The sequence below is a fragment of the Dendropsophus ebraccatus genome, chromosome 4, assembly GCF_027789765.1.
Source record: "Dendropsophus ebraccatus isolate aDenEbr1 chromosome 4, aDenEbr1.pat, whole genome shotgun sequence".
In the NCBI taxonomy this organism is placed as follows: Eukaryota; Metazoa; Chordata; class Amphibia; order Anura; family Hylidae; genus Dendropsophus; species Dendropsophus ebraccatus.
In genome coordinates, this window is record NC_091457.1 from 104,600,324 (window position 1) to 104,627,642 (window position 27,319).

General features: G+C 44.8%; 3 protein-coding genes across 7 annotated transcripts in view; 1 reads left to right on the forward strand and 2 right to left on the reverse strand.

The window, feature by feature from the left end:
- The window catches only part of DNAH1 (dynein axonemal heavy chain 1), a 44,433-nt gene extending 42,459 nt beyond the window's left edge, over nt 1–1,974 (reverse strand). Inside the window, exons 1-2 of the mRNA XM_069966599.1 lie at nt 1,775–1,974; nt 776–841 (exon numbers count right to left, since the gene is read on the reverse strand). The gene's annotated coding sequence lies outside the window, so the exon portion shown is untranslated. The remainder of the gene's footprint in view (nt 1–775; nt 842–1,774) is intronic.
- Nucleotides 1,975–7,721: 5,747 nt separating this feature from the next.
- Nucleotides 7,722–19,225, reverse strand: GLYCTK (glycerate kinase). 5 transcript variants are annotated; one of them, XM_069966600.1, is made up of 6 exons: nt 19,143–19,211; nt 16,312–16,470; nt 14,942–15,320; nt 13,892–14,043; nt 9,874–10,049; nt 7,722–9,109 (listed from the first exon to the last, which is right to left on the reverse strand). In XM_069966600.1, exons 3-6 carry the CDS (start codon nt 15,301–15,303, stop codon nt 8,231–8,233), a joined length of 1,569 nt encoding a protein of 522 aa, XP_069822701.1. In that variant the 5' UTR covers nt 15,304–15,320; nt 16,312–16,470; nt 19,143–19,211; the 3' UTR covers nt 7,722–8,230. The 5 variants fall into 5 exon arrangements, with proteins under 5 accessions (XP_069822701.1, XP_069822703.1, XP_069822704.1 ...); XM_069966602.1 differs by lacking the exon at nt 16,312–16,470 and adding an exon at nt 15,509–15,611 and having other exon boundaries at nt 19,143–19,200; XM_069966603.1 differs by lacking the exon at nt 16,312–16,470 and having other exon boundaries at nt 19,143–19,225.
- Nucleotides 19,226–19,236: 11 nt separating this feature from the next.
- On the forward strand, nt 19,237–26,981 carry WDR82 (WD repeat domain 82). Its single transcript, XM_069966606.1, has 9 exons — nt 19,237–19,894; nt 21,047–21,144; nt 22,234–22,300; nt 22,470–22,569; nt 22,654–22,770; nt 23,915–24,070; nt 24,162–24,231; nt 24,312–24,454; nt 24,581–26,981. Exons 1-9 carry the CDS (start codon nt 19,734–19,736, stop codon nt 24,608–24,610), a joined length of 942 nt encoding a protein of 313 aa, XP_069822707.1. The 5' UTR covers nt 19,237–19,733; the 3' UTR covers nt 24,611–26,981.
- The last annotated feature ends 338 nt before the right edge of the window (nt 26,982–27,319 follow it).

Here is a 27,319-nt window from a genome sequence, read left to right on the forward strand (position 1 = left end):
CCATGTGCCGTGGCAATCTCTAGATCTGCCCCGGCTACTTTTTTTTTTAATACAGCTGTGGGTCAGCACATGACCTGCACATTCTCTATGGAGCAGCCGGAGAGAGAGTGGAGTACAGCACTCGGCTCTTTCCAGCGTCCCCATGGGGAATAAACATGCTGACCAGCAGCTGTACTCAAAAGAAAGGAGTCTGGGGGCGATCTGGCCGGGGGACACGGATGTCAGACCTTCTATCTATACTTGTCCCCTATTATGTGCATAGAGGACAAGTAAGTTTTAATCAGAGAACCCCTTTAAGGCCAGCTTAAAGTGTAGTCTTATCTCACCTAACATTGTTAAGCTTGTATAACCTGTGAAGTTAAATATTTTATCCATTTTTCTGACAGCACCCTTACACTGCTGCCAGACACCCCTGGTGGTGGCTTATCTCCTGTGAGAAGAAAGAGAAGGGGTGTAGTTGGCCATGACATCAGTTTAATTTTAGCTGAACCTGAAGATAAAGACAGAATGAGCCGGCCATCTAACGTTAGGCTCACACTTTGCTGAGACTTGTTTGAGAAGCGCTGTCAAATGTTTGGTCATTTTTTGTCTGCTCAAATCCTGCAAAATTAAGAGACACCATGCGGAAACCTGAAGGACCCCATGGGATTTCTGAGGCATCCACCTACAGCAGTAGTTAGCTGGATGGGGGGGTCGGGCAGAACAAGAATTTAGAATACAACAATGGTGATGATGCTTAGTGGTTTTACAGAGATTCCTCATGGTTCTTACTTACTCATTGAGGATTCATCAAATGGGCCTTATGTAACATCCAGAGGTTGTCCGAAGCTCACAGATAGATCTGGAGAGAAGACACACAATGCATAAAGCCAAGTAAGACTCTCACAGCCATTCCTCCTTATAGATAACAGCTTCTAGACAGCTGCAGCAATGCGGCAGTATAAAGCATGGTGGAGGAACAGGGTGAGACAGAAGGGGGACATCAGACCATCTCAGCCCCTGCAGACAATGCAGCTGAGCTGGAGCCACATATAAGCAAAGACATACATAGAGTCTATCACAGCATGTCTGACAATCCACAGTGTGAGACTACAACTCCCAGCATGTCCTGATGGTCTGTAGAGTACACAGCCTTCTGCTATCATCACACATGGCAACTGGGGCCCCAAGTACAGACACTGCACAGAGGCCAGGAGCCCCAGTCTACTCCCTGTAGCCATGTAGCTGCCCCATGGTAGTCACTCTCCTGGCTGCTCTTCTGTTGTGAAGCTGCAATCTCAGCAATGGTCCCAGCAATCTCTGAGGGGGCAGATATGCTGGGACTTGTAGTGTCACTATGTGGGGTGTGGAGCTGCAATCTCAGCAATGGTCCCGGCACTCTCTGAGGGGGCAGATATGCTGGGACTTGTAGTGTCACTATGTGGGATGTGGAGCTGCACTCTCTGAGGGGGCAGATATGCTGGGACTTGTAGTGTCACTACGTGGGGCGTGGAGCTGCACTCTCTGAGGGGGCAGATATGCTGGGACTTGTAGTGTCACTATGTGGGGTGTGGAGCTGCACTCTCAGCAATGGTCCCAGCACTCTCTGAGGGGGCAAATATGCTGAAACTTGTAGTGTCACTATGTGGGGCGAGGAGCTGCACTCTCTGAGTGGGCAGATATGCTGGGACTTGTAGTGTCATTCTGTGGGGTGTGGAGCTGCGGGTGTATGACTGCTGATATAAGTATTATACACAGAACCGACACCGCGTATCACACAGAGAAATCACTTTACCTGCTCTCCAGTCCCGTCAGTTCCCAGGCAACAGGACGCTAAGTTTCCAGGGAGACACCAAGTCATCTGCAGAGCTTGAAGTTCGGCCACACCCACTGACAGCCCGTAGTTAGTGACCTAGCGACCCCTAGCGGCCACCAAGTAGATCGTCCCCTACGAACAGAGAGACTGCTGCCCCTAGTGGCCACCAAGTAGAATGTATCTCACAACCAGAGAGACTGCTGCCTCTAGTGACCACCAAGTACACCCCTTACAACCGGGTTGATTGCTACCTCTAGTAGCCACAAAAATGAACTTCCCTCACAGCCCAGGAGACGGCTGCCCCAGTGGACATCAGGTAGAACGTCCCTCAATCCCCGAGAGCCTGACTGCTGCCCCTAGTGGCCGCATAACAAGAATGCTACTTATTGCTTCAAGCTGAACACTGCTGCCCCGTGTGGTCATTGTAAGAACATCACCCCATCCAGTTCCATGTCAGTGTCATCTGCCCTGTGACCCATCTTCTGATATTACCATGAACAATTCCCTCCATTATTGACTAATTTTGACACTTATTATGTATTACCAATTTAGGAGAAGAAAGCCTGGGTGTAATTTATAATCAGTGGGTGTAATCCTGCTGTGAAGAGTTGTGATGCTATGGGTGTTAGGTTGGGATATACTGTACATAGCATAGTCCTGATATAGGGTACATCGCATAGTCCTCCTGATATAGGGTACATCGCATAGTCCTCCTGATAAAGGGTACATCTCATAGTCCTGATGTAGGGTACATCGCATAGTCCTCCTGATATAGGGTACATCTCATAGCCCTGATATAGGGTACATCTCATAGTACTGATATAGGGTACATAGCATAGTCCTGATATAGGGTACATCTCATAGTACTGATATAGGGTACATGATACATCTCATAGTCCTGATATAGGGTACATCGCATAGTCCTGATATAGGGTACATCTCATAGTAGTGATATAGGGCAGTGATTTTCAACCAGTGTGCCGCGACACATGGTTGGGTGTGCCGCGGGGAAAGTTCCCCAAACGATGGTGCCCCTGCAGATCTCCCCGCTGCTGCTGTCCGCCTCACCTACTGGCTGCCTGTAGCGCCCGGACGTGCTCCTCCTATCCAATCAGCGGAGATCGGGAGCGTGGTGCGCTGCAGCAGCCGCAGCGCACCACGCCCCCGATCTTCGCTGATTGGAGGAGAACGTTCCGGGCCCTTCTGGCGGCCAGTAGATGAGGCGGACAGCAGCGGTGACCATCTCGGAGGAGGTGAGGAGGAAGGGGGAGGGAGAGAAACCTGGGGATGGGGGAAAGAAGCATGGGGGAGAAACGGGGGGAGAGACAGGGAGAGAAGCATGGGGGAGAGAAACCTGGGCATGGGGGAGAGAAACCTGGGGATCAGGGAGAAACGGAAGAGAAGCAGGGGGGAGAGAAAAATGGGGATGGGGTGAGAAACAGCGGAGAGAAGCAGGGGGGAGAGAAGTTTGGTGGAGAGAAGCACAGGAGAGAAGCATGGGGGAGAGAAGCAGGGGGGAGAAGTATGGCGGAGAGAAGCACAGGAGAGAACCAGGGGGGAGAGAAGTATGGTGGAGAGAAGCATGGGGGAGAGAAGCACAGGAGAGAAGCATGGGGGAGAGAAGCACAGGAGAGAAGCATGGGGGAGAGAAGCACAGGAGAGAAGTATGGTGGAGAGAAGCACAGGAAAGAAGTAGGGGGGAGAAGTATGGTGGAGAGAAGCAGGAGGGAGAAGTATGGTGGAGAGAAGCACAGGAGAGAAGCATGGGGGAGAAGTATGGTGGAGAGAAGCACAGGAGAGAAGTAGGGGGAGAAGTATGGTGGAGAGAAGCACAGGGTGGAGAAGAAAACAGGCCCAGGTTTCACACTGAGTGAATATAAATACATTTAGAATCTATATTATTAACTATATGTATAATGTGTACTGTTTTAGTGTCATTTTGTGCCATTTTGGTTGGTGGTGTGCCCCGGGATTTTTTAAGTATAAAAAGTGTGCCGCGGCTCAAAAAAGGTTGAAAATCACTGATAGAGGGTACATAGCATAGTCCTGATACAGGGTACATCGCATAGTCCTCCTGATATAGGGTACATCTCATAGTGCTGATATAGGGTACATCGCATAGTCCTCCTGATATAGGGTACATCTCATAGTACTGATATAGGGTACATCGCATAGTCCTCCTGATATAGGGTACATAGCATAGTCCTCCTGATATAGGGTACATCTCATAGTAGTGATATAGGGTACATAGCATAGTCCTGATATAGGGTACATTGCATAGTCCTGATATAGGGTACATCTCATAGTACTGATATAGGGTACATCTCATAGTACTGATATAGGGCTGATGCTCTGGCCAAGTGCCTGCACTGACTGGCTGTCTAGTAGCGCCTCCCTACAGTACAGTGCGGTACTGCTTCTTACCTGTGTGAGGATGAGCTGTGTCATTGGACAGGTGAAGGCATCTCTCTTATTTTTCTTGTACACTGTACAGGGCCCTGAAGAAGCTCCTTTCACTGATCAGGACTTTCTTTACCTGTAATAGTTTTCTGTTTATCTGTCTTTGGGCTGACATTTGGGGGGCTTTAGAACAAATTACCAGTTTTCCATTGAGTTTTGGTCTCAAGATACTAATCAATACTAATATTTTAACCTTTAATGGTCATCCTGGAACCAGTTAGAAACCCCCCCCACAATTTTTAAACTCCTTGTTCCACAGCCCTTGCTGCTGTCTTAATGTTGGCCCCAGCTGCAAGCAGTATATATGTTTTCTTCCTATTTTACTCTGCCTTGAGCTCACTGAGAAAAAAAAATCCCTTCCATACACCTTTAAAGGGGTACTCCGGCACTGATAAAAAAACAAACAATCAATCAATCATAAACATCATTTTTACACCTACCATCCCTCCTGAGTCTGTCTCCGTTTGAATTTCCTGCTGTTTGCAGGTCCCTGAAGCTCCAGTTGGTGGCTTCATTTTTTATTTGCTTCCTGGTTTGAGGTTTCCCATGATGCATTTTGTCTCCTGTGATGGCTAACTGACTCTGTAAGGCTGGGTTCACACTACGTATATTTCAGTCAGTATTGTGGTCCTCATATTGCAACCAAAACCAGGAGTGGATTAAACACACAGAAAGGATCTGTTCATACAATGTTGAAATTGAGTGAATGGCCGTCATTTAATGGCAAATATTTGCTGTTATTTTAAAACAACGGCTGTTATATTGAAATAATGGCAGTTATTTACTGTTATATGGCGGCCATCCACTCAATTTCACCATTGCGTGAACAGATCCTTTCTGTGTTTTTAATCCACTCCTGGTTTTGGTTACAATATGAGGACCACAATACTGACTGAAATATACATAGTGTGAACCCAGCCTTAGGCTATGTTCACACTACGTATATGTCCGGCCGCAGCCGGACATATACGTGTTAAACTCTGGCCGGGAATTTACGCAAGTTGCGGCCGGCTACGTACGGACCACGAACTTACGCCCGTAGTCTACTTACGCTTCCCGAGCGCCCTACGTAGCGATCTGACAGCGGTCTTTTACTTGGAAATCTTCGCCTAGTCCCGGACACCCCACAGAACCTTTTGGATCGGCACAAAATGCCTCCAAAATGAAGAAATCACCACTACGTACGGGACCGCATGTTACACTACAGGCGTAAGTTAAGGCATTTTTGTCCTCAAACAATGGTCTGGTTCATTTTTTACGGCGCCGCGTACGATCCGGGCGTAAGTTCGTACGTAGTGTGAACTGTGCAGCCATACATCGTATACTTTCCATTGTACGCAAACTACGTATATCTCCGGCCGCTTATTCACGGAACACGCTACGTCTGGAGACTTACGTAGTGTGAACATAGCCTTAGACTGTTAGATGGCTTACAGCTTGCTCAGCCAATCAGAGTCATATGACAAAGGGAGGCTGGCTTAACAGGGTTTAGACCCACCTCCCTCTTGATGATGTCATTGTCACAAAATGGCTGCCACAGTGCAGCCTGGGGTCAAGAGTCATTAGGTAAGAATGAGTTTACTTCACTTCCTGGTGGGGGATTGAGGCAGGGAAGAGGGGCAGATGGGGGATTAAAACATACTACAAAGTTATAAAACTTTGTAATTAGAAATGAGCGAACCTCGAGCATGCTCGAGTCGATCCGAACCCGAACTTTCGGCATTTGATTAGCGGTGGCTGCTGAAGTTGGATAAAGCCCTAAGGCTATGCGGAAAACATGGATATAGTCATTGGCTGTATCCATGTTTTCCAGACAACCTTAGAGCTTTCAAATATGCAAAAGAACACTGCAGAGACACCATCACATGTCTCGACCTCAGTGAACTAGCCAGGCCTTCCCTCCGGGAAGGAACAACCAAGCCAAGGGCATTCTCCAGTCAAGGAAACCACCTAAGCAAGGTATCCATCCACAGACAGCTGTTTCGGGGGTTTTGCCCCTCATCAGTGTGGAGTAGGTTTCTGGCTAGTGGGAGCAATTACTAGTAAGTGTATGCAAAAGGACGCTGGTTGACCTCAGGGAGATCAACCAAAACACCGCAGAGACGCCATCACGTGTCTCGACGTCAGTGTATTCTAGAACATTGCCCCCTGGGATATCAAATATGCAAAAGAACACTGCAGAGACACTATCACATGTCTCGACGTCAGTGAACTAGCTAGGCCTTCCCTCCGGGAAGAAACAACCAAGCCAAAGGCGTTCTCCAGTCAAGGAAACCACCTCAGCAAGGTATCCATCCACAGACAGCTGTTTCAGGGTTTTTGCCCCTCATCAGTGTGGAGTAGGTTTCTGGCTAATGGGAGCAATGACTAGTAAGTGCTTGCAAAAGGAAGCTGGTTCCCTCCGGCAAGGAACAACCAAGCCAAAGGCGTTCTCCAGTCAAGGAAACCACCTCAGCAAGGTACGTGATGGTGTCTCTGCGGTGTTTTGGTTGATCTCCCTAAGGTCAACCAGCGTCCTTTTGCATGCACTTACTAGTCATTGCTCCCACTAGCCAGAAACCTACTCCACACTGATGAGGGGCAAAAACCCCGAAACAGCTGTCTGTGGATGGATACCTTGCTGAGGTGGTTTCCTTGACTGGAGAACGCCTTTGGCTTGGTTGTTCCTTCCCGGAGGGAAGGCATGGCTAGTTCACTAACGTCGAGACATGTGATGGTGTCTCTGCAGTGTTCTTTTGCAACCTTAGAGCTTTATCCAAGTTCAGCAGCCCCCGCTAATCAAATGCCGAAAGTTCGGGTTCGGATCGACTCAAACCCAGTTCGCTCATCTCTATTTGTAATGTGTTTCAATTACTGGGAAAAACTTTTCACTGGAGTACCCCTTGAGGCTGGGTTCACACTACGTATATTTCAGTCAGTATTGTGGTCCTCATATTGCAACCAAAACCAGGAGTGGATTAAAAACACAGAAAGGATCTGTTCACACAATGTAGAAATTGAGTGGATGGCCGCCATTTAATGGCAAATATTTGCTGTTATTTTAAAACAACGGCTGTTATATTGAAATAATGGCAGTTATTTACTGTTATATGGCGGCCATCCACTCACTTTGAACATTGTGTGAACAGATCCTTTCTGTGTTTTTAATCCACTCCTAGTTTTGGTTGTAATATGAGGACCACAATACTGACTGAAATATACGTAGTGTGAACCCAACCTCAATGTTGAAAACTGAACACTGTACACTGTAAGAACATGGAATAATTGGCACAGGATTAGAAATCTATGCCAGCCCGTTTCTAGAAATGTGTCAACATAACCCAACAAAATCTTCAGGAACAACAAGAAATGACATCCAAATCCTGATTAGTGACAGGTGTCTAATAAAAGTTATTATACCAATGCCCAGTTAGTGCAGCAGGGTACATTTCCATGCAAGTCCCAAAAAGACATTTTATTTAGGTTTAGTTTTTTTTATTTTGTGTTGTTTTTTTTTAACAGTCTTTATTGTGTTTGAAACATTACATTTTTCACATGGGCCACTAGATGCCAGTACAACAAGGTACAGTTAAAATGGCAGACTCAGACGTGTACTGGACTGTGTGGGCCAAATTAAAACTGAGAAAGAATGGAATAAGGGGTGCAGTTGTCTTGGGAGAGTCAATGGTTTCACTACTAATTTATTGTAAAGCCGCTTTTCATGTATGTCATTCTGCCTGCCATATGGAATCATACAGGGTTGTCTGGAAAAATACCTAACAGCGTAAATCATCTCCCATAAAGCACGGATCTCTTGATTTTTTTTTGATAGTGAACGGTGTAAACCTATGAAGCCGTCAGTATAAAAACTAACAGAGAACTGAGCTGCAACTTGAGAGAGGATGTAACAGCAGAATTGTGGCTGCAGCTCTGGAGGTGATCAGAGGAAATGATGTGACTTTTACATGTAAGAACCCAACGTTCTTTGTCAAGTCTCTATTGGCCCTTGCGCCTTCGTACCAGCAGAACCTGCACATCCATGACATTGGTCCCAGTTAGTCCAGTCACCAGGAGGTGCTTGCCATTTTGGAATTGACTGAAGAAGCTATACGAGTCACTTGCTTTAAGGAAGGTCTCTATATCCAAATTGCTACGCTGTGCCTGATCCACTAGCTGTGGGTAAGATACAGCTCCCGCAGCCTGTGTGGGACCATCCTGTCCATCTGTGCCTCCACTCAGGAACATGACCTCACAGCCCTGCATGACATCCAGAGACCCATGCAACTCTGCAGCCACCCGCAGGGCCAGCTCCTGGTTTCTTCCCCCTCTGCCTTTCCCCTGCACCTGAACTGTGGTTTCACCTCCACAAAGCACACAGATGGCGTCCAAATCCCGGGCGTCCTTCAGTTCCTGCAGACGGTCAGCAAGCTTGAGGTCAGGAATGTTCATTGATGAAGACACAGCCAGGAGACTGTCTTCCAGCTCCTGTCTATGAGGGGTGGACATGAGATATGAGCAGATGACTTCAGCCAGGAGAGCGAAAAAATGGGAGATCAGTTTTACATCACCACTAATGGCAGTGGAGAGAAGTATGGTCAAATACCCTAACTTCTGAGATTCCAGTTCGGCCTCTCGGAGAGAGATGAGGTTGGTGCCAATGAGAATGTTGTGTACACAGCCAGGATGAGGCAATGGCTCTGTCCGTGGTCTGGAGAGAAGGACTTCCTCCACAGCAGCTGGCACTGAATCCCGCAGACCATATTTACTCAGTATCTGCAGACAGTCCTCTGCCTTGTAGGAGCTGTACACAGTGGGACCGCTAGCGATAACATCTAGATCATCTCCAATAACGTCCGATAGGATGAGACTCACCACCTAGACAAGAGAGACTGAGAGCGTAAATGTCAGTATGAGGCTTCTATTCTCATTGTTTTTGTATTTAAATATCTTACCATGATCTCTGCTTGCTGAAGTGAATGGGAACATTCTTGCTAATATCGAAGATTGTGAAACCACATCCTGACCTCATACTTATTATTATACATACTTATTAAAGAGGTTATCCAGGCTTACAAAAGCAGCACCTCTTCTTTCCTCAGTTTGGGTGTAGGTTTTGCAGATTAGTTCCATTGATGTGAATGGAGCTGAACTGTAATGCCACACACAAGCTGAGAAAAAGGGTTGGTGCTATTTTTGCAAGAACATAGATGTGCTCTTTCTATGGGATAACCCCTTTGAAAGACTGTACTTAGTCTAGACAATCCACTGTCCTCCACACTGATACGATTTACTGGCGCTCATACACTATAGCAAACTAACAGGACAGGACATAATAGCCTGTAGTGCGTCCGGGGAAATTCAGAATCTTTAGTAAAGATGACGACGGCCTGATCTCTGAGAATGCATTGCTATGATCTGCTGGAGTACTTCATGGCAGAACACCTCTGCTGTAGCAATGGCAGAAAATCTGAGGCTCCCCCAGTTCTGCAGGGATAGGGGATGCAAAGGGAGAGAGTATAACAATGAAATATTAATGAATTGCTAGTTATTCAATCCCGTAAGGTACTCAAGAAAGGGGCTACAAATATGTATGTATCCCTTGTGGCACCTCACTACAGACTATCCTTTCCCATACTGACCTGTGCTGGGTAGGCTGTCCTGGCTAGGCCTCCACCCTTCAGTTGTGAAAGGGCTCTGCGGATTGTGTTCAATTCCTGTATAGTTGCCCCTTTAAGGGCCAGACGCTTGGTTATTGCCTGTTTATCCTGCAGCCCAATGGGAGGCACGGGCGCTGGTAGAAGTGCTGAGCCGCCACCTAAGATGAGAAGACATCACTGAGAATGGTTTTTACCCAGACTATGCTGATAATCTACAAGAAATCATGTACTGAATGTGAGTTACATCATACCCTATACTTCACTCACATTTAGAGCTGTGTTAATAATTCCACCTCTTGTGGCCTTTGAGAATCCACAGTGCATTCTGGCAGAAGGCATTTTTCTCTGATGTAATGTGATGCATATGTCAGACTTATGACCCCGATATAGCACATGGGAACAATATGATGGAAAGCTTGAGTGCCATAAAGCCAACCAGGAAGAAGCCAACATTGTGGCACATACATTAGTAGGTCTAGACCTATATCTCATCTGATGAGCCACAGTACAGCACAGTACAGGGAGTGGAAAACAAACCTGAAATCATACAGTCATTAAGCCAAAAGTAGAACAGCAGAATTCTGGATGCAGCTCTGGATGTGACCAGAGTATAAGGGTGCCTTAACACAGAGAGATTTATTTGACAGATTTTCTTAAAGTGACTGTACCACCAGGCCCAGACTGAAGCACTGGAGGCAGGCCGACCCACCCTTAGTGGGAGGAAACCCTAGCCCCTCTATGATAGGGCTCCATTGATTCTAATGGAGTCACGTCATGGAGGGGGTAGAGTTTCTTCCCACTAAGGGTGGGTCAGCCCGCCTCTAGTGCTTCAGTCTGGGCCTGGTGGTACAGTCACTTTAAGTCAAAGCCAGGAACAGACTATGAACAGGGAACAGGTCATAAAGGAAAGACTGAGATTTCTCCTCTTTTCAAATCCATTCCTGGCTTTGGCTTAAAAAATCTGTCAGATAAATCTCTCTGTGTAAAGGCACCCTAAGACAAGATAACATATACACCCACAGACATACACTCTGCTTCCTATGTAGGTTAATCCTGCAGTATTATGGTGCGTTTACACAGGCAGATTTATCTGACAGATTTTGAAAGCCAAAGGCAGAAACAGACCATAAACACGGAACAGGTCATAAAGGAAAGGCTGAGATTTCTCTTCTTTTCAAATCCATTCCTGGCTTTGGCTTCCAAAATCTGTCAGATAAATCTGTCTGTGTAAACGCAGCATTAGATTAACTGAGATGTTCTACCAGATATTAGCATATGGGTGCATTTACACAGAAAGATTATCTGACAGAATATCTGCCAACGATTTGAAGCCAAAGCCAGGAATGGATTTGAAAAGAGGAGACATCTCAGGCTTTCCTTTATGACCTGATGTCTGTTTATAGACTGTTTTTGGCTTTGGCTTCAAATCTTTGGCAGATAATCTGTCAGATAATCTCTCTGTGTAAATGGACCCTTATGGTGCGTTTACACAGACAGATTTATCTGACAGATCTTTGAAGCCAAAACCAGGAACAGACTATAAACAGGGATCAGGTCATAAAGGAAAGACTGGGATCTATCCTCTATTCAAATCCATTGCTGGCTTTGGCTTCCAAAATCTGTCAGATAAATCTTTCTGTGTAAACGCACCCTTAGGGTCCTTTTACACAGAAAGATTATCTGACAGATTATCTGCCAAAGATTTGAAACCAAAGCCAGGAATGGACTATAAACAGAGATCAGGTAATAAAGGAAAGCCTGAGATTTCTCCTCTTTTCAAATCCATTCCTGGTTTTGGCTTCAAATCTTTGGCAGATAATCTGTCAGATAATCTTTCCGTGTAAAAGGGCCCTTAGAAGTTAATTAAAGGGAATTTGTCAGCTGCAATTCAGGTTTCAAATCTTGCAGAAGGCAAAGAAAGGCATTCCGATGCAGACCATAATCATGCCAAACACTGATCCATATGTTGTACCTGGGCTGACATGCCTGTCTTGGATGTGCATAGGAATAAACCTGGAGACCTTCAGGCAGCAACAGCAACAAGAAGAAAACTTTCCAGCACAAAGTCCATAAAAGGCTGATCTTTATTGTAGAATCCAGATAAAATCACAACATGGGTGGTAAAAAAAAACAACAAAAAAAACCAAAACACTAAACGTGTTTCGGCCATATGGCCTCTATCACACCTTGTGGCTGGGCTGCATGAACAATCCTTCTATCTTTCATGCAGCAATGAAACCTGAAAGCACAGATACACATATATATATATTGGTGCTGTCAGTTTCCATATCATACAGCAATACATACTTACTGTTGTTGCTGTCCAGCCACTTCGTCTTCAGGGCCACAGTAATTGACAGCCAGAGGAGGCGGAGCCTGATGACAAAGCAGCTGGAGGGGAGAGCCGGAGAATAGATGTGGGATCGCAGCAGCATTAAGTAGGTACTGCTCTATGATATTGAAACTGACAGCACGGATATATGTATATCCGTGCTGTCAGTGTGCCTTAATAGTCATCTGCCTCATATCCCCTGTTTACACTGGAAGATGTGTGGCCAATGATGATGAATTTGATGATCAGGCATTTTGCTCGTTCTCAGCTGATCACTGTCAATTTTACTGAGGTCGATTATCGGCCGCAGCAGCGTTTCTTGCAATGCTCCTGGCCGATAACCTGTGTAAAAATCCAATTAGATAGCTGTTAGGACACGGAAACACATAGGGGGGCATTTATTAAGTCTGACGTTTTTTACGCTGGACTTAAAAATGCCCCCGCAGCTCCGGCGCTACGGAGATTTATGTAGAGGCGGACTGCCTGTACATAAATCCCGTGCGCGCCGGTGCGCACCGCCGAAAACCTACGCCAGCTGAGGACTGGAGTAGGTTTTCGGCGTATATTTGGGCGGAACGGATGGTAAATCGCGCGGACTCTGAGTCCGCGCCCTCCGTTCCGCCCACTACACGCCCCCTTTCCGCCCCTCTGGCGTACACGGCGGAAAGTGCCGATTTGAGAATATTTTATTCGCAAATCGGCCATTTGCGTATAAAAAAAAAGCAAATCAGCACTTTCCGCCGAAAATCATCCGTTCGCAGGATGATACATGTGGCCCATAGTCCCTTTCATACATTCAACTGGGCTTCAAGAAGAAACAAAGAGTCAAAGAGGTGAAGTGCATCAGGCTGTAAGACCTTCTTACTCCCTCTTCCATACCTGACCCTGCTTAGGACTCCGCTTCCAGGTGTCAATCAAGCAGGGAGAGGGGAGAAAGGAGGCGTTACAGCTTACAGCAGTTCAGAAGCTTGGGTATTCCTCTTTGTCTCTTTGTACCAGAGAATAATATTATTTTTCTACATTCTGGAAGCTCAGACGGGTATAAGATAGGTACCATGTGTCTCCTTGACCTAACAGCTATCTAACAGTGTCAGCAGTCTGGAACATGAATTACAGCTGATAGATTCCCTTTAAGGGTATGTTCCCACTAAGGAACATGGGCAGAATGTTGCTGTGCGGTCTCCCCTTAAAATATCTGTGCATGTTCCGTAGTAGGAACACAATCTTAAAGTGACTGTACCACCAGGCCCAGGCTGAAGCATTGGAGGCGGGCCGACCCACCCCCAGTGGGAAGAAACCCCAGCCCCTCCATAACGTTACTCCATTAGAATCAATGGAACCCTATCATAGAGGGGCTGGGGTTTCCTCCCACTAAGGTGGGTCGGCCCGCCTCCAGTGCTTCAGCCTGGGCCTGGTGGTACAGTCACTTTAAGAGATAATGCAGAGTTAGAACAGTATGGCAGCTTTCTTGCAGAAACAATGGCAGTTTTGCATGGTATAGCAGTTATATTCCATTACAGTGAATGAAGCTGATACCACACAAAACCTGTGGCTGGCTGGATGGCTAAGGCACTGTCTAAGGAAGAAAACAGCCATGTTTTCTCATCCTGGGTAACCCTATTAACAAATGTGGACCATAATAGTGGAAGTATGAGATTCTGCTATCACCTGAGATCAGCACCAACAGTAAATGCTTCTCCTCCAGCTTTTCTGCCAGTCTCCGAATTTCTCCAGCTGCCCTCATTGCCGCCTCATCTGGCATATTGTTTGTAGCTCCTTCCATCACACGAATCCTGGACTCTGCACTCAGCAGCATATCCCTTCAGACACAGATAATATTCCCACCATTAAAAGGGGCCTCACATATATAATATATACTATAATACACTGGAGGTATATTCCGGTAAGCATTATCCTCACACAGTGCAGTACCCTGGATAATGTCTGAAGGAATGTCACACAGGGCAATTACTGCTCATTAAAATAGTATTGCCTGAGACATTTTTTTGTAATGAGAATGTATGTAATAGACGATATTGTGCGATGTTATATGTGAAATATAATACCTTTTGTGTAATATTGGTAATCTGGGTACCATCCACTAAAACATCATTACAAAATCAAAATCATGAGAAGGCAAATATTGAGTGCAGCTCTGGAGAATAATAAGGATTAGGACAGATAAACTGTGCAATGTATTTACAGTGATTACACTGTTCATAGATTAAAGGGGTATTAAACACTTTTTTTTCTCCATTGAATGGCAGCAGTGAGGGGCAACACAGCCTCTCCGCTGCCACCAGTGGCTGTGTTGGGAACAGTAGGGCTTTAGAAGCCTTGGTCCCGACACAGTTAGATATCTTTAGCACAGCTGCAATTTTTATTACAAAGTTGTATTTCCACATAGCCTTAGGGCTTTATCCAACTTCAGCAGCCACCGCTAATCAAATGCCGAAAGTTCGGGTTCGGATGGGCTCGAGCATGCTCGAGGTTCGCTCATCTCTATTCTCTATGGAACTTCCTGGCATTGTTCAGTGCTAAACTTGACAATCACACTGACAGTGAATGGAGCAGTGGACGAGCTTACGCACTCAGATCCCCAACGTGTCAGCTAATCATGTTCTATATACTGTGGATAGGAGATAAGCTCTTAAATACACTATAGAGTATATAAAACTGACCAACTCTGGACATAAGATGCACATTTGTGATTGTTACCTCTTCCCAGCCTGCTTGAGACTCTCCTCCATGCCTTGGGGGATACTGATCACCCCTTCTACCAAGTGGTTTCCAACAATCTGTTCCACCGCAGCTGCCATTCCAAGGACAGCCTTCCCAAAGCCCACCAGGTAGAGGTTCTTCTCCAAGGGAAATGTCCTCCCACCACATTCAAGGACAGAGGAACCAGCAATATCCTTGACAGTCAGAGCTCTTTGTAACATACGAGGTGGTAAGACGGCCGACACAGCACTCCAAAATATACGATGGGCATCATCCTGTAGAGTTGTCATGTTCCTAATAGCCTCGTGTGACCGGCAGGAGAAGATGTGTCTTACATGGGCTCGTAGTAGTCTGGCCATAGAGAAACGTTAACTGCCTGTTGGGAGAGATCAGTAATAATGCTAAACATTCCTGGCTTTCTCTATATGTACAAGTAAGGTTGAAATCCATTAAGCTCCTCCTTAGTAATGGCAAAAGGTGATAACAGATAGCAGAAAGAGGTCAACGCTCTATTGGGTACCTTAGAATGATTGGGGATATAGAGGAAATTAGGGCTAACCTTACCATAGAAGATCCTGAGTCACAGGGGAAGGAAGTCTGGGTCAACACTTCTTGGGGACCTCCATGAGGGAAAGAATGTTGGGTAGCATCCTCAATGTGGGAGGTCCTGAGTGGTAAAGGGTGCTCCTTCAGTACACTACACTGGGTGCATAACTGTACCAAGACATTGAGGGGGCAGGTGCACACCCCGGTCATGTCAAATAGCTGCACAATGTCACTGATGTTCCGTCAATTTCATCTATTGGACATTTTCCTTGTTTTAAGTGCTTTTGATGTCTTGTATGTCTTGTTTGTGTATCAATAGTGTGTTTTTGATATTTTGCATTTAATTTTAAGGCACAGCCCATCTGTTCTAGCTTTCCTTCTTTGCTTTTCTTTTAGCTATTGGAGGTTTAGCTATTGGGCGAGGTTTTGCCTCATAAAACGATCAGGATATGCATCCACCCCCTTAATGTCTCAGAAGGCTTCAGCCATCATCTGCTTCACAGACAACCCCTTTAAGCCAAGATAAATGTGGTGAAGCCTACACTGGGATCTGTTACGTCATGAAGGAAGGAAGTTGGGTTAGAGTCAGACTATTTATCGGGAGTTGGGAGTCTGGAAAAGGCGGGGGGGGGGGGGGGGGGGCACACTTCATGTGGATCTACCATCCCAGCCAAGGACTGAAGTTATGGTCTAGACACAACTACCTTATACTGCGTTAGTGGTTTGCAAATGCAGCAGGTGAAGGTCTGACAACTAGTGGTATATGCAGTGAGAACAGATCCGCAGTCACATTCAATAACAGATGAAGCCTCCGGTATTACCTTCACTCCTCCTCTGGAAATCAGCAGGCTAGTGGTGCGCTATTAGCATGCAGCCATTCTGCCTTTCTATCAGATCTCTGCCCCCTTGTACACAGGACACTGAAGATCTCCAGGCAGCTCATTCAGCAGCGTCTAAAGTCCAGGACCATGTTTACCCTCCTGATGGTTAAAACGTTGACCGTCATATTAATAATTAGCGAGCGTTTACTCAGGAATGACCATGAAGGAGAGGAGGGGGGTTCAGGGCCATAGGGAAGGTGCCGAAAATAATAACGGTAGACCATATTCCATTAGCACATTAGGGTACAACATAAAAAAAGCCATTTCAGCAACTTGACAATCCTACTAAGATCCAATGGGCAGAGACTCTGCAGCATGTCACATGCATTATATGGCTGCTATTACTGCTTTGACCCTTATGGCCACTCAACAGAGACTGGCTGGAATCATTCCACATTATTCATGTAAGGGGGCAGATGGAAGGGATGGCTTTTACTGAGGATTTTGTAATTTAATGCAAACCTTCTATGGTGCCTAATGTACAACAATAAACCTTGTAACATCCTTCCAAATTCCTCTTACTACCAGCTGCTGTGATTGGCCGCCATTGGATGACACTTAATAACTAAGGCTTATGCTAAGTTTACACGAGGCGATTATTGGCCCGATCGTACGATTAACGATTTCGAAGTAACGATTTTTTTTTTTAACGATCAGCGTTTAGACGATACGATATATCGTACAGAAAATTTGCTATGCGATCGTTTTGCGAATGCTTAAGCCTATCTCACACATAGGTAAAATCAGTGAACGACTGTTTACACGGAACGATCGGCGATTTTTTTTGCGAACGATGAACGACGATTTATGAACATGTTAAAAGATCAAAATGAACGATTTTTCGATCGTTCGCCGCGTTTACACGTACGATTATCGTTCGAATTCGATCGTTATTGCGAAAATTTGCCCGATAATCGTTTCGTGTAAACGTAGCATTATGCTGCGTTTACACAGACAGATTTATCTGACAGATTTTTGAAGCCAAAACCAGGGACAGACTATAAAAAGAGAACAGGCCATGAAGGAAAGATTGAGATTTCTCCTCTTTTCAAATCCATTCCTGGCTTTGGCTTCGAAAATTGGTCAGATAAATCTCTCTGTGTAAACGCACCATTAGGGTGCAGGGAGTGGTGGGAAGGTGAGTATATTAGAGCATTTTCTATTTTAAGTCTGTACAAAGGTTTTATTTAATGCCTGGAATTTATCTGGTAGATTCCCCTGCAGCCTGTTCTTGTCCTGTTTGCATCTGTTACATCTTGACAACAAAGCAATCAGAACTCTCCACATCATGCAAAATATTTCCAGTCTCAAGGCAGCATAAGGCACCTTTCACACATACCCGCAAACACACAGAATAATGACCCATTGTTTTATATGGCCCCACACACATCCATCTGTGTTATGGATCTGTATTCTGTACAGATAATCTATTCTCAATAAAGGGGTTGGTATAAATGCAGATGGTTGTGGATGTGAGAGAGGGCTATCAGTGTGTGAATCAGGCCTTAATCTCATCTGGATCTCAATAAAGAGACTGCTGCCAGGAAGCAAGAGGAATGATGGCTCTGCTCAAACAGAAGTATTTGGTGGGTTTAAAGGGGTATTCCAGGGGAAAAAAAACATGTTTAGTTCAACTGGTAACAGAAAGGTTAACAGATATGTAATTTTTTTCTGTTTAAAAACAGTCACAAGTCCTCCAGAACTTCTCAGCTGCTTTCCAGTGTGGCACAATTCTCTTTGCTGCCCCCTCTGTCCATGACAGGAACTGTGGAGAGCAGGAGGGGTTTGGCCAGGCTTTGGACAGTTCTTGACATGGACAGAGGTGGCAGCAGAGAACACTGTGTCATACTGGAGAGAACGGCCAACAGCCCAAAAGGGCCCTAATTATCCCCAAAAACTAATCAATAAAACATAACTTTTAATGTATATACATAATAAATTAAATGAATATAAACCGTGAATATGTTTAAAAACACTACTCCACAGTCCACTAATAGCTGCTATTTATTGTCACCACTATGGTACACTAATGTTTCTATGTAGCTGCAGACTACCTAGATTAACAACTGAACTGTGGATGTGGCTATCTAAAAATTAACACACTGCCACCACAACTAGTTTCACCCCTAAACGGGGCGTCCTCAGGTCTAGGGCAAATGGCCCTTTGTGCCTGTGTGTGTTTATACAAAATTATTGGCCCTGAGTCCTCAAAGTCTTTAGGCACAATGGGGGAGATTTATCAAACATGGTGTAAAGTGAAACTGTCTCACTTGCCCCTAGCAACCAATCAGATTCCACCTTTCATTATTCACAGACTCTCTGGAAAATGAAAGGTGGTATCTGATTGGTTGCTAGGGGCAAGTGAGACAGTTTCACTTTACACCATGTTTAATAAATCTCCCCCAATAAGTTTTTGGACTGGAGAGAATACACTTCTTGCAGGACATACAGCAGCTGATAAGTACTGGAAGGCCTGAGGCAACTTATTATGGCACCAATTGTTTTGAATATATTTTTGCCTCCACCTATAATGGCCAGAATTGCATATGGTCCCTTCAGAGATGATTCCCTACACGGCAGCTGTCTGCAGTAGCAGAATCATGATTCTTTCAGCTCTAATATACCAGGCTGGATCTTGGGGTATTAAATTGGACCAATAACTCTTAGAAAATAGATTAAAACAGAGACCTTAAGTTCATAAAGATCCCGCTCTGGGACCCCCAAATGCTAGTCCACCCGACGCCCCATTATTTTGGACCCACAACACTCACACATGACAGCCAGAGGTTACCATGCCACACACAATATGGCCGCCATGCTGACCGCTCAGAGCGCGCGCCTGGACGTTACGTAATGACGCTGCTCACGACGCTTGGGTGAAAAAAATCTACGTCTGACGCAACCGCTTCTATAACCAATAGGAAACGCTGTACTTTATGAGTGCCGTGAACTGCGTAGCCCTGCCCCCCGGCTTCTGCACCAACATGGCGGAGACAATGAGAGCGGCCGAGAGGCGCCAAATCTGAGCCGCACTCAGCACAGGACGCCCGGTGTCAGGGATTCACGTTATCCGGCTTCTTCTGGACGTTGCGTCACATCATTTCCTATTCGCCTCATAAAATCGGTCGCCGGTGACCCGGAACTTGTCTCCTCCATTTTACCTCCGGCACCTGGAGGGGCCTCTCATACCGGGCAGCAGTAATAAGGGGGGCAGCCACTGTTTTTATTAATTATTCCCTTCCTGGCGACCCCCTGATCCCCTCTCTGCCCCTTCACCCTCTCACCCCATTCCTGGTGCTCTCACCTCTACCCCATTTCTTTCCTGACCTTCTTGGGGGGCTCACCCCAACGTGGGGGGCGCCATGAAGTTAACCGACAATGTGTTACGTAGTTTCCGTGTCGCCAAAGTTTTCCGGGAAAATTCGGATAAGATCAACTGTTTTGACTTCAGTCCAACTGGAGAGACGGTGATTTCCAGTAGTGACGACGACTCCATAGTGCTGTATGACTGTCAGGAGGGAAAGTGAGTGGCGGGTAATGGGGGACGGGGCTGGATAATGTATATGATAATCCTAGTGTGGCGTAATATACCAGGCCAGGAGCCCGGACAGGGCCACATCCCTGTACAAAGCCTGTGCTAATGAATATAACGATACTTCTTACCGTGCAGAAAGAGGGGTCCTGGTGAGCAGACATGATGCTTATGGTATCGACTGTCGGCATGCGGGGACCCCCTGAAATGGATCTGAAGATATACACAGCTATAGTTCCCCTTTAACAAGTAGCTGGGTTAGCTGCTGGCGCTTGCATTAAAACCCGCAGCCTGTGAATGGGTATAACAAATCTCGCTCCTCATTTGGTAGTTTTAGTGTTGGTACCTGTCATTATGATTTCTCGCCCAGTCGACACGCACACTGGGTCAATTCCGTGCACAAGCCCCCTGTGATTCAATAGGGCTCATGCACAGAATTGAGCATGTGGTTGTGTACATAGTTACTCAAACTTTTGGCAGCAAGAGCAATTGCACGCCGATCAGGGTAGAAATCATAATGACAGGTACGCTTTAGGTTCACAGGGGATTAGGTAGATTCCATACAAATGTAGCAGAATTCATGATTTTTCAATAATAAATTTGGTAAAAATGAGAGAAGCAACATGTATGATGGGACTTGAGAGGCCGATGAAACACTGAGGTGCTCCCTTCTATGAATCACATAGTCCAAGTTCATGACCGTAGAAAAAGTATGAAAAGGCGCTCGGGATAAGTTTATTTATAGTAACGTGCAGGATACATATCAGCTAGGTGTTTGGTGTCCTCACTGGCGGCTATGCATGATATGTATCCTGCACGTTAGTTATCATGAAGTGGTAAGTGTCTTTTCAGACTTTTTCTTCTGTCCTAAATCTTTGTCCTATTACCTTTACGATGGCGCCCTTTACCTGCTGCTCACCTTTTTCACAAGAAATTGCCTCCTAAGCCAGTCACTGTATAAGGTGGACCACCACTGCTGTCAGGGAATGTATGGTATATACCGGTTAGAAACCCCAGGTGGATTGTAATGTAAAGGACAGCATTAATATCATACGCTTACACATCCATTTTTTGAGGAATGGAGACTTCTGGGATTTCTTGCCTTTGTGACTTTAATGCTTCATATTCTGTTTGATCTTACAGGCCCAAAAGGACATTATACAGCAAGAAGTATGGCGTAGACCTCATCCGCTACACACATGCTGCCAACACTGTGGTCTACAGCTCCAACAAGATTGATGGTATGACAATGCTAGCTGCAGGGCTGCCTGAAGTTTCAATCCTGTGTACTGTGTTTTGCTTTTTCCATATTCTAAGAGATAAGTCGCTGTCTTCAGAGATGGAGTCCAGTAATCTCCGAAATGATGATGATGGTGGGTGGAGGAGTGCGTGGGTCCGGACTGAGGTAGTTGTTTGTACAGTTTAAGGGTCTGTGACATCACCCGCGGTTGGAGATAACTGTACAGGCTACTGCCTTGCCCGGGACACAGCACAAGCGGCGATGACATTTGCTCTTTGGTCCTAGACACTTCTTGGCTTGTTTAATGAGTTGTGCTAATGTTATATTCTTTAATATTATATTACTCCTCACTTTGTTATAGATTAAGTCTTTACAAGAATAATTCTCCATAAACAGTTTAGTCCACAAGCTTTCTGACGTTTTTGTTTTCGAGGACAACCCACAGTAATGTGGCCACAGCTGTAGCTTATAATACAGGATGCAAATCCGGGTCAATGGAGGATAAGTACTGTGTGATACACAGTAGTGCCACCAGCAGACTAGCAAATACAACTCTGGAGTATAGTACAGATTGTAAGGGCTGTGTCACGTGGCCTGTGGACATTGTTAAAAAAGCACCTTTCTCAGTGATCGACACTTGTTTACAGAGCCTTCTTAAGGATCGATCAGTTGTGCGACTATCAGTTGCTGGCTGCATTTCTCCTGTTACACAAGTAGATGTGTGGTTGTCTGATGTTTAGCATTATTACACAGGGCGAAATAAACCTGTCTAATATGGTATTAACTCTAGATTGGTGCAGGATAAGCAACATATGTACCCAGTGACACCACCAGAAAAATAGTAGGTATGGCATTGTTTAACAGCAGATGAATGTAAGTAGCGTATTATATGTATAGTAACCCTACCAGCTGGAATGTGCTGCTCTGCTGTATGATACAGGATGTAACTTAGGATCAGCACAGGATAAGTAACGTGTTCAGTGTGACACTATTTTATATGGAGATTAATTCTAATGTAAACTGTAAAATTGTCTGCAGATAGACTGCTTGGTGCTGCATTTGATAACTTCTATACCTTTTTCTTGTGTAGATACAATCCGTTACCTGTCGCTTCACGATAACAAGTACATTCGTTATTTTCCAGGCCACAGCAAAAGGTAAGGGAAGGTGTAAAAAACAAAGACTAAATAAAGGGAAACTCCTCCTTCACTAACCTGTCTGTGTTGTATGATAATATTAATTGCAGCCATATTCTGGCCTTCTGCATCCCAATATCTCCTTTCTCTACATCTCTTACTGTTGTCTGTTTTCTGTTGCTGTTCCTAGGGTTGTGGCTCTGTCCATGTCTCCCGTGGATGACGCCTTTATTTCTGGGTCGTTAGATAAAACTATCAGACTGTGGGATCTTCGCTCTCCCAACTGTCAGGTCAGTCATCATTATCGTCATCCTAATATTTACATATCACTGGAAGCCACTTTACTGACAAGCTTTTCCCTTACTTTTACACAGGGCCTGATGCACCTGCAGGGGAAGCCAGTATGTTCATTTGATCCAGAGGGCCTTATTTTTGCAGCAGGGGTGAATTCTGAGATGGTGAAACTTTATGACCTGCGCTCTTTTGATAAGGTAAATGCAGACATTAATGGAGCATTCAGACGGCTGCATTCAAGACTGGGTGATCATAGGATCTTTGGGCACTTGGTTATCCAATCTTGCAAATGGGTCTGTAGATCCTGAACACTCATAGGCTGCAGAAACTGGTGTTTCAGTTGGTCACAAAATCTCTATTTGTGATAAATCTCGTCACCAGGTCCAGGAAATGTTACTATCTGGTGGAGACATTCCCAGAAACCATTGTTGTTTTTGGGTGAGCATTATTCTGCTGATGAGTACCAGCTGTTAGTCCTGCAAAAGTACACAACGCACATGGTTGCAAGATGTCCTGCACATACAACTTAGCTGTTAGTGTGCCTCATATCACTACTAGGGGGGACCGACTGTCATATGCAATGGATTTCCAGATCACCCCAGCAGTACCAGGTCAGGTTTCTTGTTCATGACACCACTGCTATTTAAGGCCGATGGAGGCTTGCTCGGTTGCACAGGACACACGAAATTTCCTTTTAGCGAAGTGCCTGAATATGGTCTTGGCAGAGACAGGAGTGGGTAGTGAAGGTGCCTTCTTTGGATGATTGATAAGATATCTGTGGGAACTGCTTGTGCCTGCCAGCAGATCAAACAATCCTCAACTTGTGCTCTGTCTGGGCTATCTGGAACCAGTATCTTTTTGCCCTCATGTATCCACTGCTTCCATACCTCCTAACAGCTTGGTCAGAACAGACTGGATGACAATTTGTCAAAATGACCATTCTCCATCTCAGTCCAAGGATTTGCCCCCTCTCAAAGTCTGTAAACTGGGCAAACATAACTGCATTCTGAGTTTTGCAGCTATTGGAAATTTCTGGCTATGTGCATTGTTTTATTTGTAGAACAAACTATAAAAAACGAGTTGGCATTACTCACATGATGGTGCATGCATTAGCTCCTAAGAGTAAACTTGTTGGACAGCCCACCTCTCTGATGCTACTAACATGCTGTTTTAATAAATCCATCTTATTCAGATGGTGAGTGGAGTGCCCAGGAGTATCAGGTTTCACAAATGCAGTGCCATGTTTTTATGTGGTTTCTCTTTTCATGAAATCCTTCCTGTCCACAATCTTGACTTTGGTTGCCGAAAGTTTGGGTAATAAATGTTCTCCCCTTCACACAGGGTCCGTTCGCCACATTTAAGATGACTTATGACCGAACCTGCGAGTGGACGTCATTAAAATTTAGCAATGATGGTAAATTAATCCTACTGGCGACCAATGGTGGCTTCCTGCGGCTGGTGGATGCATTTAAAGGAGCTGTGCTGCACACATTTGGAGTAAGTAAATGGAGTGACCTATGAATGATGCTAGGGGTTGGTGCGGTAAGATAATTTGTGTTTTTTTTTTTGTTTTGTTTTTTTTTACCAGGGTTATAACAATACTAAAGGCGTTACCCTTGAAGCCTCCTTCACCCCAGATTCTCAGTTCATAATGATTGGTAAGATCATGGAAAAGAGGGAAGTTTTGTCTTCTTACTAATTTGTAGTTTGCTGATGTGACTTATTTGTGTTTGTACAGGGTCAGAAGATGGAAAGATCCATGTGTGGAATGGAGAGAGTGGCATGAAGGTGGCTGTGTTAGATGGTAAACACACAGGACCCATCACCTGCCTGCAGTTCAACCCCAAATTCATGACCTTCGCTAGTGCGTGCTCCAACATGGTGAGGGCTGGCTAACTGAAAGTGCCATATAGAACTGGTTGGCTACTACCTGTACAATCAGTGTAACAAGGATTTCCTCACATTAACCGTCCTTTATATTGAATGGTAATTTTCCCTCTTTCCTAGGCTTTCTGGCTGCCGACGATTGACGACTGATAGTCTGTCCTTCCGGATGCCATCAGTACCTGGGCTTCCTTTGAAGAAATAATAAGCATGGCTTGCCCTGTGCTCTCCAGTGTTACCTTCTTCCTCTGGTCATAGGTGGTGCTTCTTCTTCTGCTCATGTAGTGAGGGATTCCAGTGTCTTCACCTCATTACATTAAAATGGAGGACTTTTCCTGTTTATCCCAGTGCTGATATTTTTAAAGTCCATTATTTTTCTATTGGTGTAACTACTGCATGTGTACATGGATATACTGGCCCAGTGCCCTGCAGCCACCTGTGGGTTTTCCCCTATTTTGAGCACTGATTGCCTTTCTGGCTCCCCCCACACACAGGGTGAAGACTTCGTGTTACAATCTGTATTGTGTTCCCAGAAAGCATTGATGCTTGGGCGGTGGGGAGTTCTGTTTTTACATAGACTGTGGGGTGGTCCGCATCTGTAAGCTGTTGTGATTGTTGATTTTTATCGTGTTTGTAATGACACGTTTGCTCTGTACTATACAGCAATGCTTTTTCTGGCCTTTCTTCTTATTCACACCAGTGTTTATACTGCATTAGGGGGTTCAAGTGTAATCTGCAGCATATTCTATGGGAGGTGTAGATACATTAATGTTTTAGGAAACAGCTTTGTTTTTAATTTAAAAAAAAAAAAAATTGTGGTTGTACAGCAATTTTTGCAGCCTCCTTGTGGGTACTTGCTCAAGATCTACCAGCTCAGATAGGATGTGCTTATTTGCTGTTGACAGGAATGAGAATTGGGAAGGCAGCTTTGGATGTGACTGAAGTATAAACCATGATGCAAATCAAAGGATTAATTACATGACTTTGAAAAAGCATGGAAGCATGTGAAAGGACTGTAGGCTGTTTGCTCTGCCCACCCCCACATGCATCCTGTTCTTGCGTACTGAATAAATAAGGACTTGGTTGGATGGAGGTGTGCAGTGGGATTCATCTATCTGAATATTTCACTTGCTAAAGCAAAGAACTCGCAAAGTTCCTAAACCTTCTATAGCAATGTAAACTGTTTTCAGATGTTTTGTTCACTCTTTTTACTTTTGTCTGGTTGTCAGATTTAACCTCAGACATTTGTTCATTTAATGTTAATTTTTTTAACTTTAAATTTGCCTGTATGAGCTAGTATTGTATAGGAGGTATTATATATGTATTTGACTTGTTCAGTACCCTGGCAGGAGTTTATGAAAGGTCCAGCAAAGGGGGCTGATATCTGGGACATCTTTGGTAATTGATTCTGGAGGTTATAGAAATAGTGGCTCATGCAAGTCACACATATGGATGTTAATATCTGGAGGGTCACAGCATGTGGCAATACAACGTAGTGAACACATTGGATGGGAAGATTTATACTATCACTCATCCCTTTGAAGAACATTACAGCTAGTATGTAATAGGGAGTAGAGATAAGTGGAGTTATAGAATGTTATAGAAATGTTTGCCCAAACCCTAACATGATTATGTAGCCATTGAATTACACTGCCTGGAAAAGATGGTGCAGCTCCATCCACCTTCTCCAGGCAGTTACATTCTATAGCCACGTGAGTGGGTTCAAATTTGGCTGAACTTACTGTACGTTCGCTTATCTCTGGGAAGCAATAAAGTCTATTTACCTGTACTGCAGTCATCCTCTACCCATCCTAAATGATTGAGAGTGGCAAAGGGGGCAGAAGAAGATTACAAGGGTTATCTAGTGTTAAAAATAAAAAAAAATATGGCCTCTTTCCTCCAGAGACAGCACCACTCTTGTCTCCAGGAGTTTGGGTGTGTTTTTCCAACTCAATTCCATTGAAGTACTCAATTGTAAACAACACCTGAACTGGATCTGTGCACCGAATGCAGAGTAGCTAGATTGGAGGTAGAAAGTTATTTTAAAGCCGGGGTCATAAATGGCAACTGCCTTCTTTGTTGCAATTTTTTTTTTTTTTGCCAAAAGTGTATCTAGTAAGAAGTACATTCCTTCCTTTACATTTCACCTTTACATTCCTTCCTTTACATTTCACCTTTCTTCTGACACAATTGCTGCAATTTAAAAAAAAAAAAAAAAAGTGTTTGCCCTCAGCTTTACTGCTGCATATTAGAGATAGTTGGAGATTCCATTCATTGTTTATCACACAGTTGTGAACCCAAGATGTATCTTCTCATCTTCCAGTATTGGAGCAGCTTGTGGCAGCTCAGAGGGTCCACTCAACGACTTAGTGACCAGTTTTATAAAATGCAGCTGCTTGGTTCTTGTATTCAGACACATTGACAGTGACGTGGAGGTTCCTGCAGGAAAGTGTTCACGAGCATTCATTGTGTGTGTATATACATATATATATTTTTACAAAAATAAAACAATGGTTACACATTGGATTAATGTGTCCAGAATGTGGTTATGGCTGGGGAGGGGGGGAGACTGATTGGGGTTGATGTTACTGTCCGTCCTAGAATTTCTGCTCCCTGTGAGCAGGTGGAGACTGTATCACTAAAGGCCCTATTCCACCAACAGATCTGACGACAGATTATCTGCCAAAGATTTGAAGCCAAACCCAGGAACAGACTATAATCAGAGAACAGGTCATAAAGGAAAGACTGGATTTCTCCTCTTTTCAAATCCACTCCTGGGTTTGGCTTCAAATCTTTGGCAGATAATCTGTCGTCAGATCTGTTGGTGGAATAGGGCCTTAACTCTTGAAGTTTCATGTTATC

What these genes read in the sequence shown, in the direction of transcription:
- GLYCTK (XM_069966603.1), bottom strand. Translation starts at nt 15,303, where the DNA reads ATGGCCAGACTACTACGAGCCCATGTAAGACACATCTTCTCCTGCCGG. An exon ending in ACTGTTGGTGCTGATCTCAG is followed by an intron (nt 10,050 to 13,891) that starts GTGATAGCAGAA and finishes TTCTCATCTTAG; the next exon opens with GTGGCGGCTCAGCACTTCTA. An exon ending in GGACAGCCTACCCAGCACAG is followed by an intron (nt 9,110 to 9,873) that starts GTCAGTATGGGA and finishes TCTCTTGTCTAG; the next exon opens with GTGGTGAGTCTCATCCTATC.
- WDR82 (XM_069966606.1), top strand. Translation starts at nt 19,734, where the DNA reads ATGAAGTTAACCGACAATGTGTTACGTAGTTTCCGTGTCGCCAAAGTT. An exon ending in CAGCTCCAACAAGATTGATG is followed by an intron (nt 21,145 to 22,233) that starts GTATGACAATGC and finishes TTTCTTGTGTAG; the next exon opens with ATACAATCCGTTACCTGTCG. An exon ending in TTCGCTCTCCCAACTGTCAG is followed by an intron (nt 22,570 to 22,653) that starts GTCAGTCATCAT and finishes ACTTTTACACAG; the next exon opens with GGCCTGATGCACCTGCAGGG.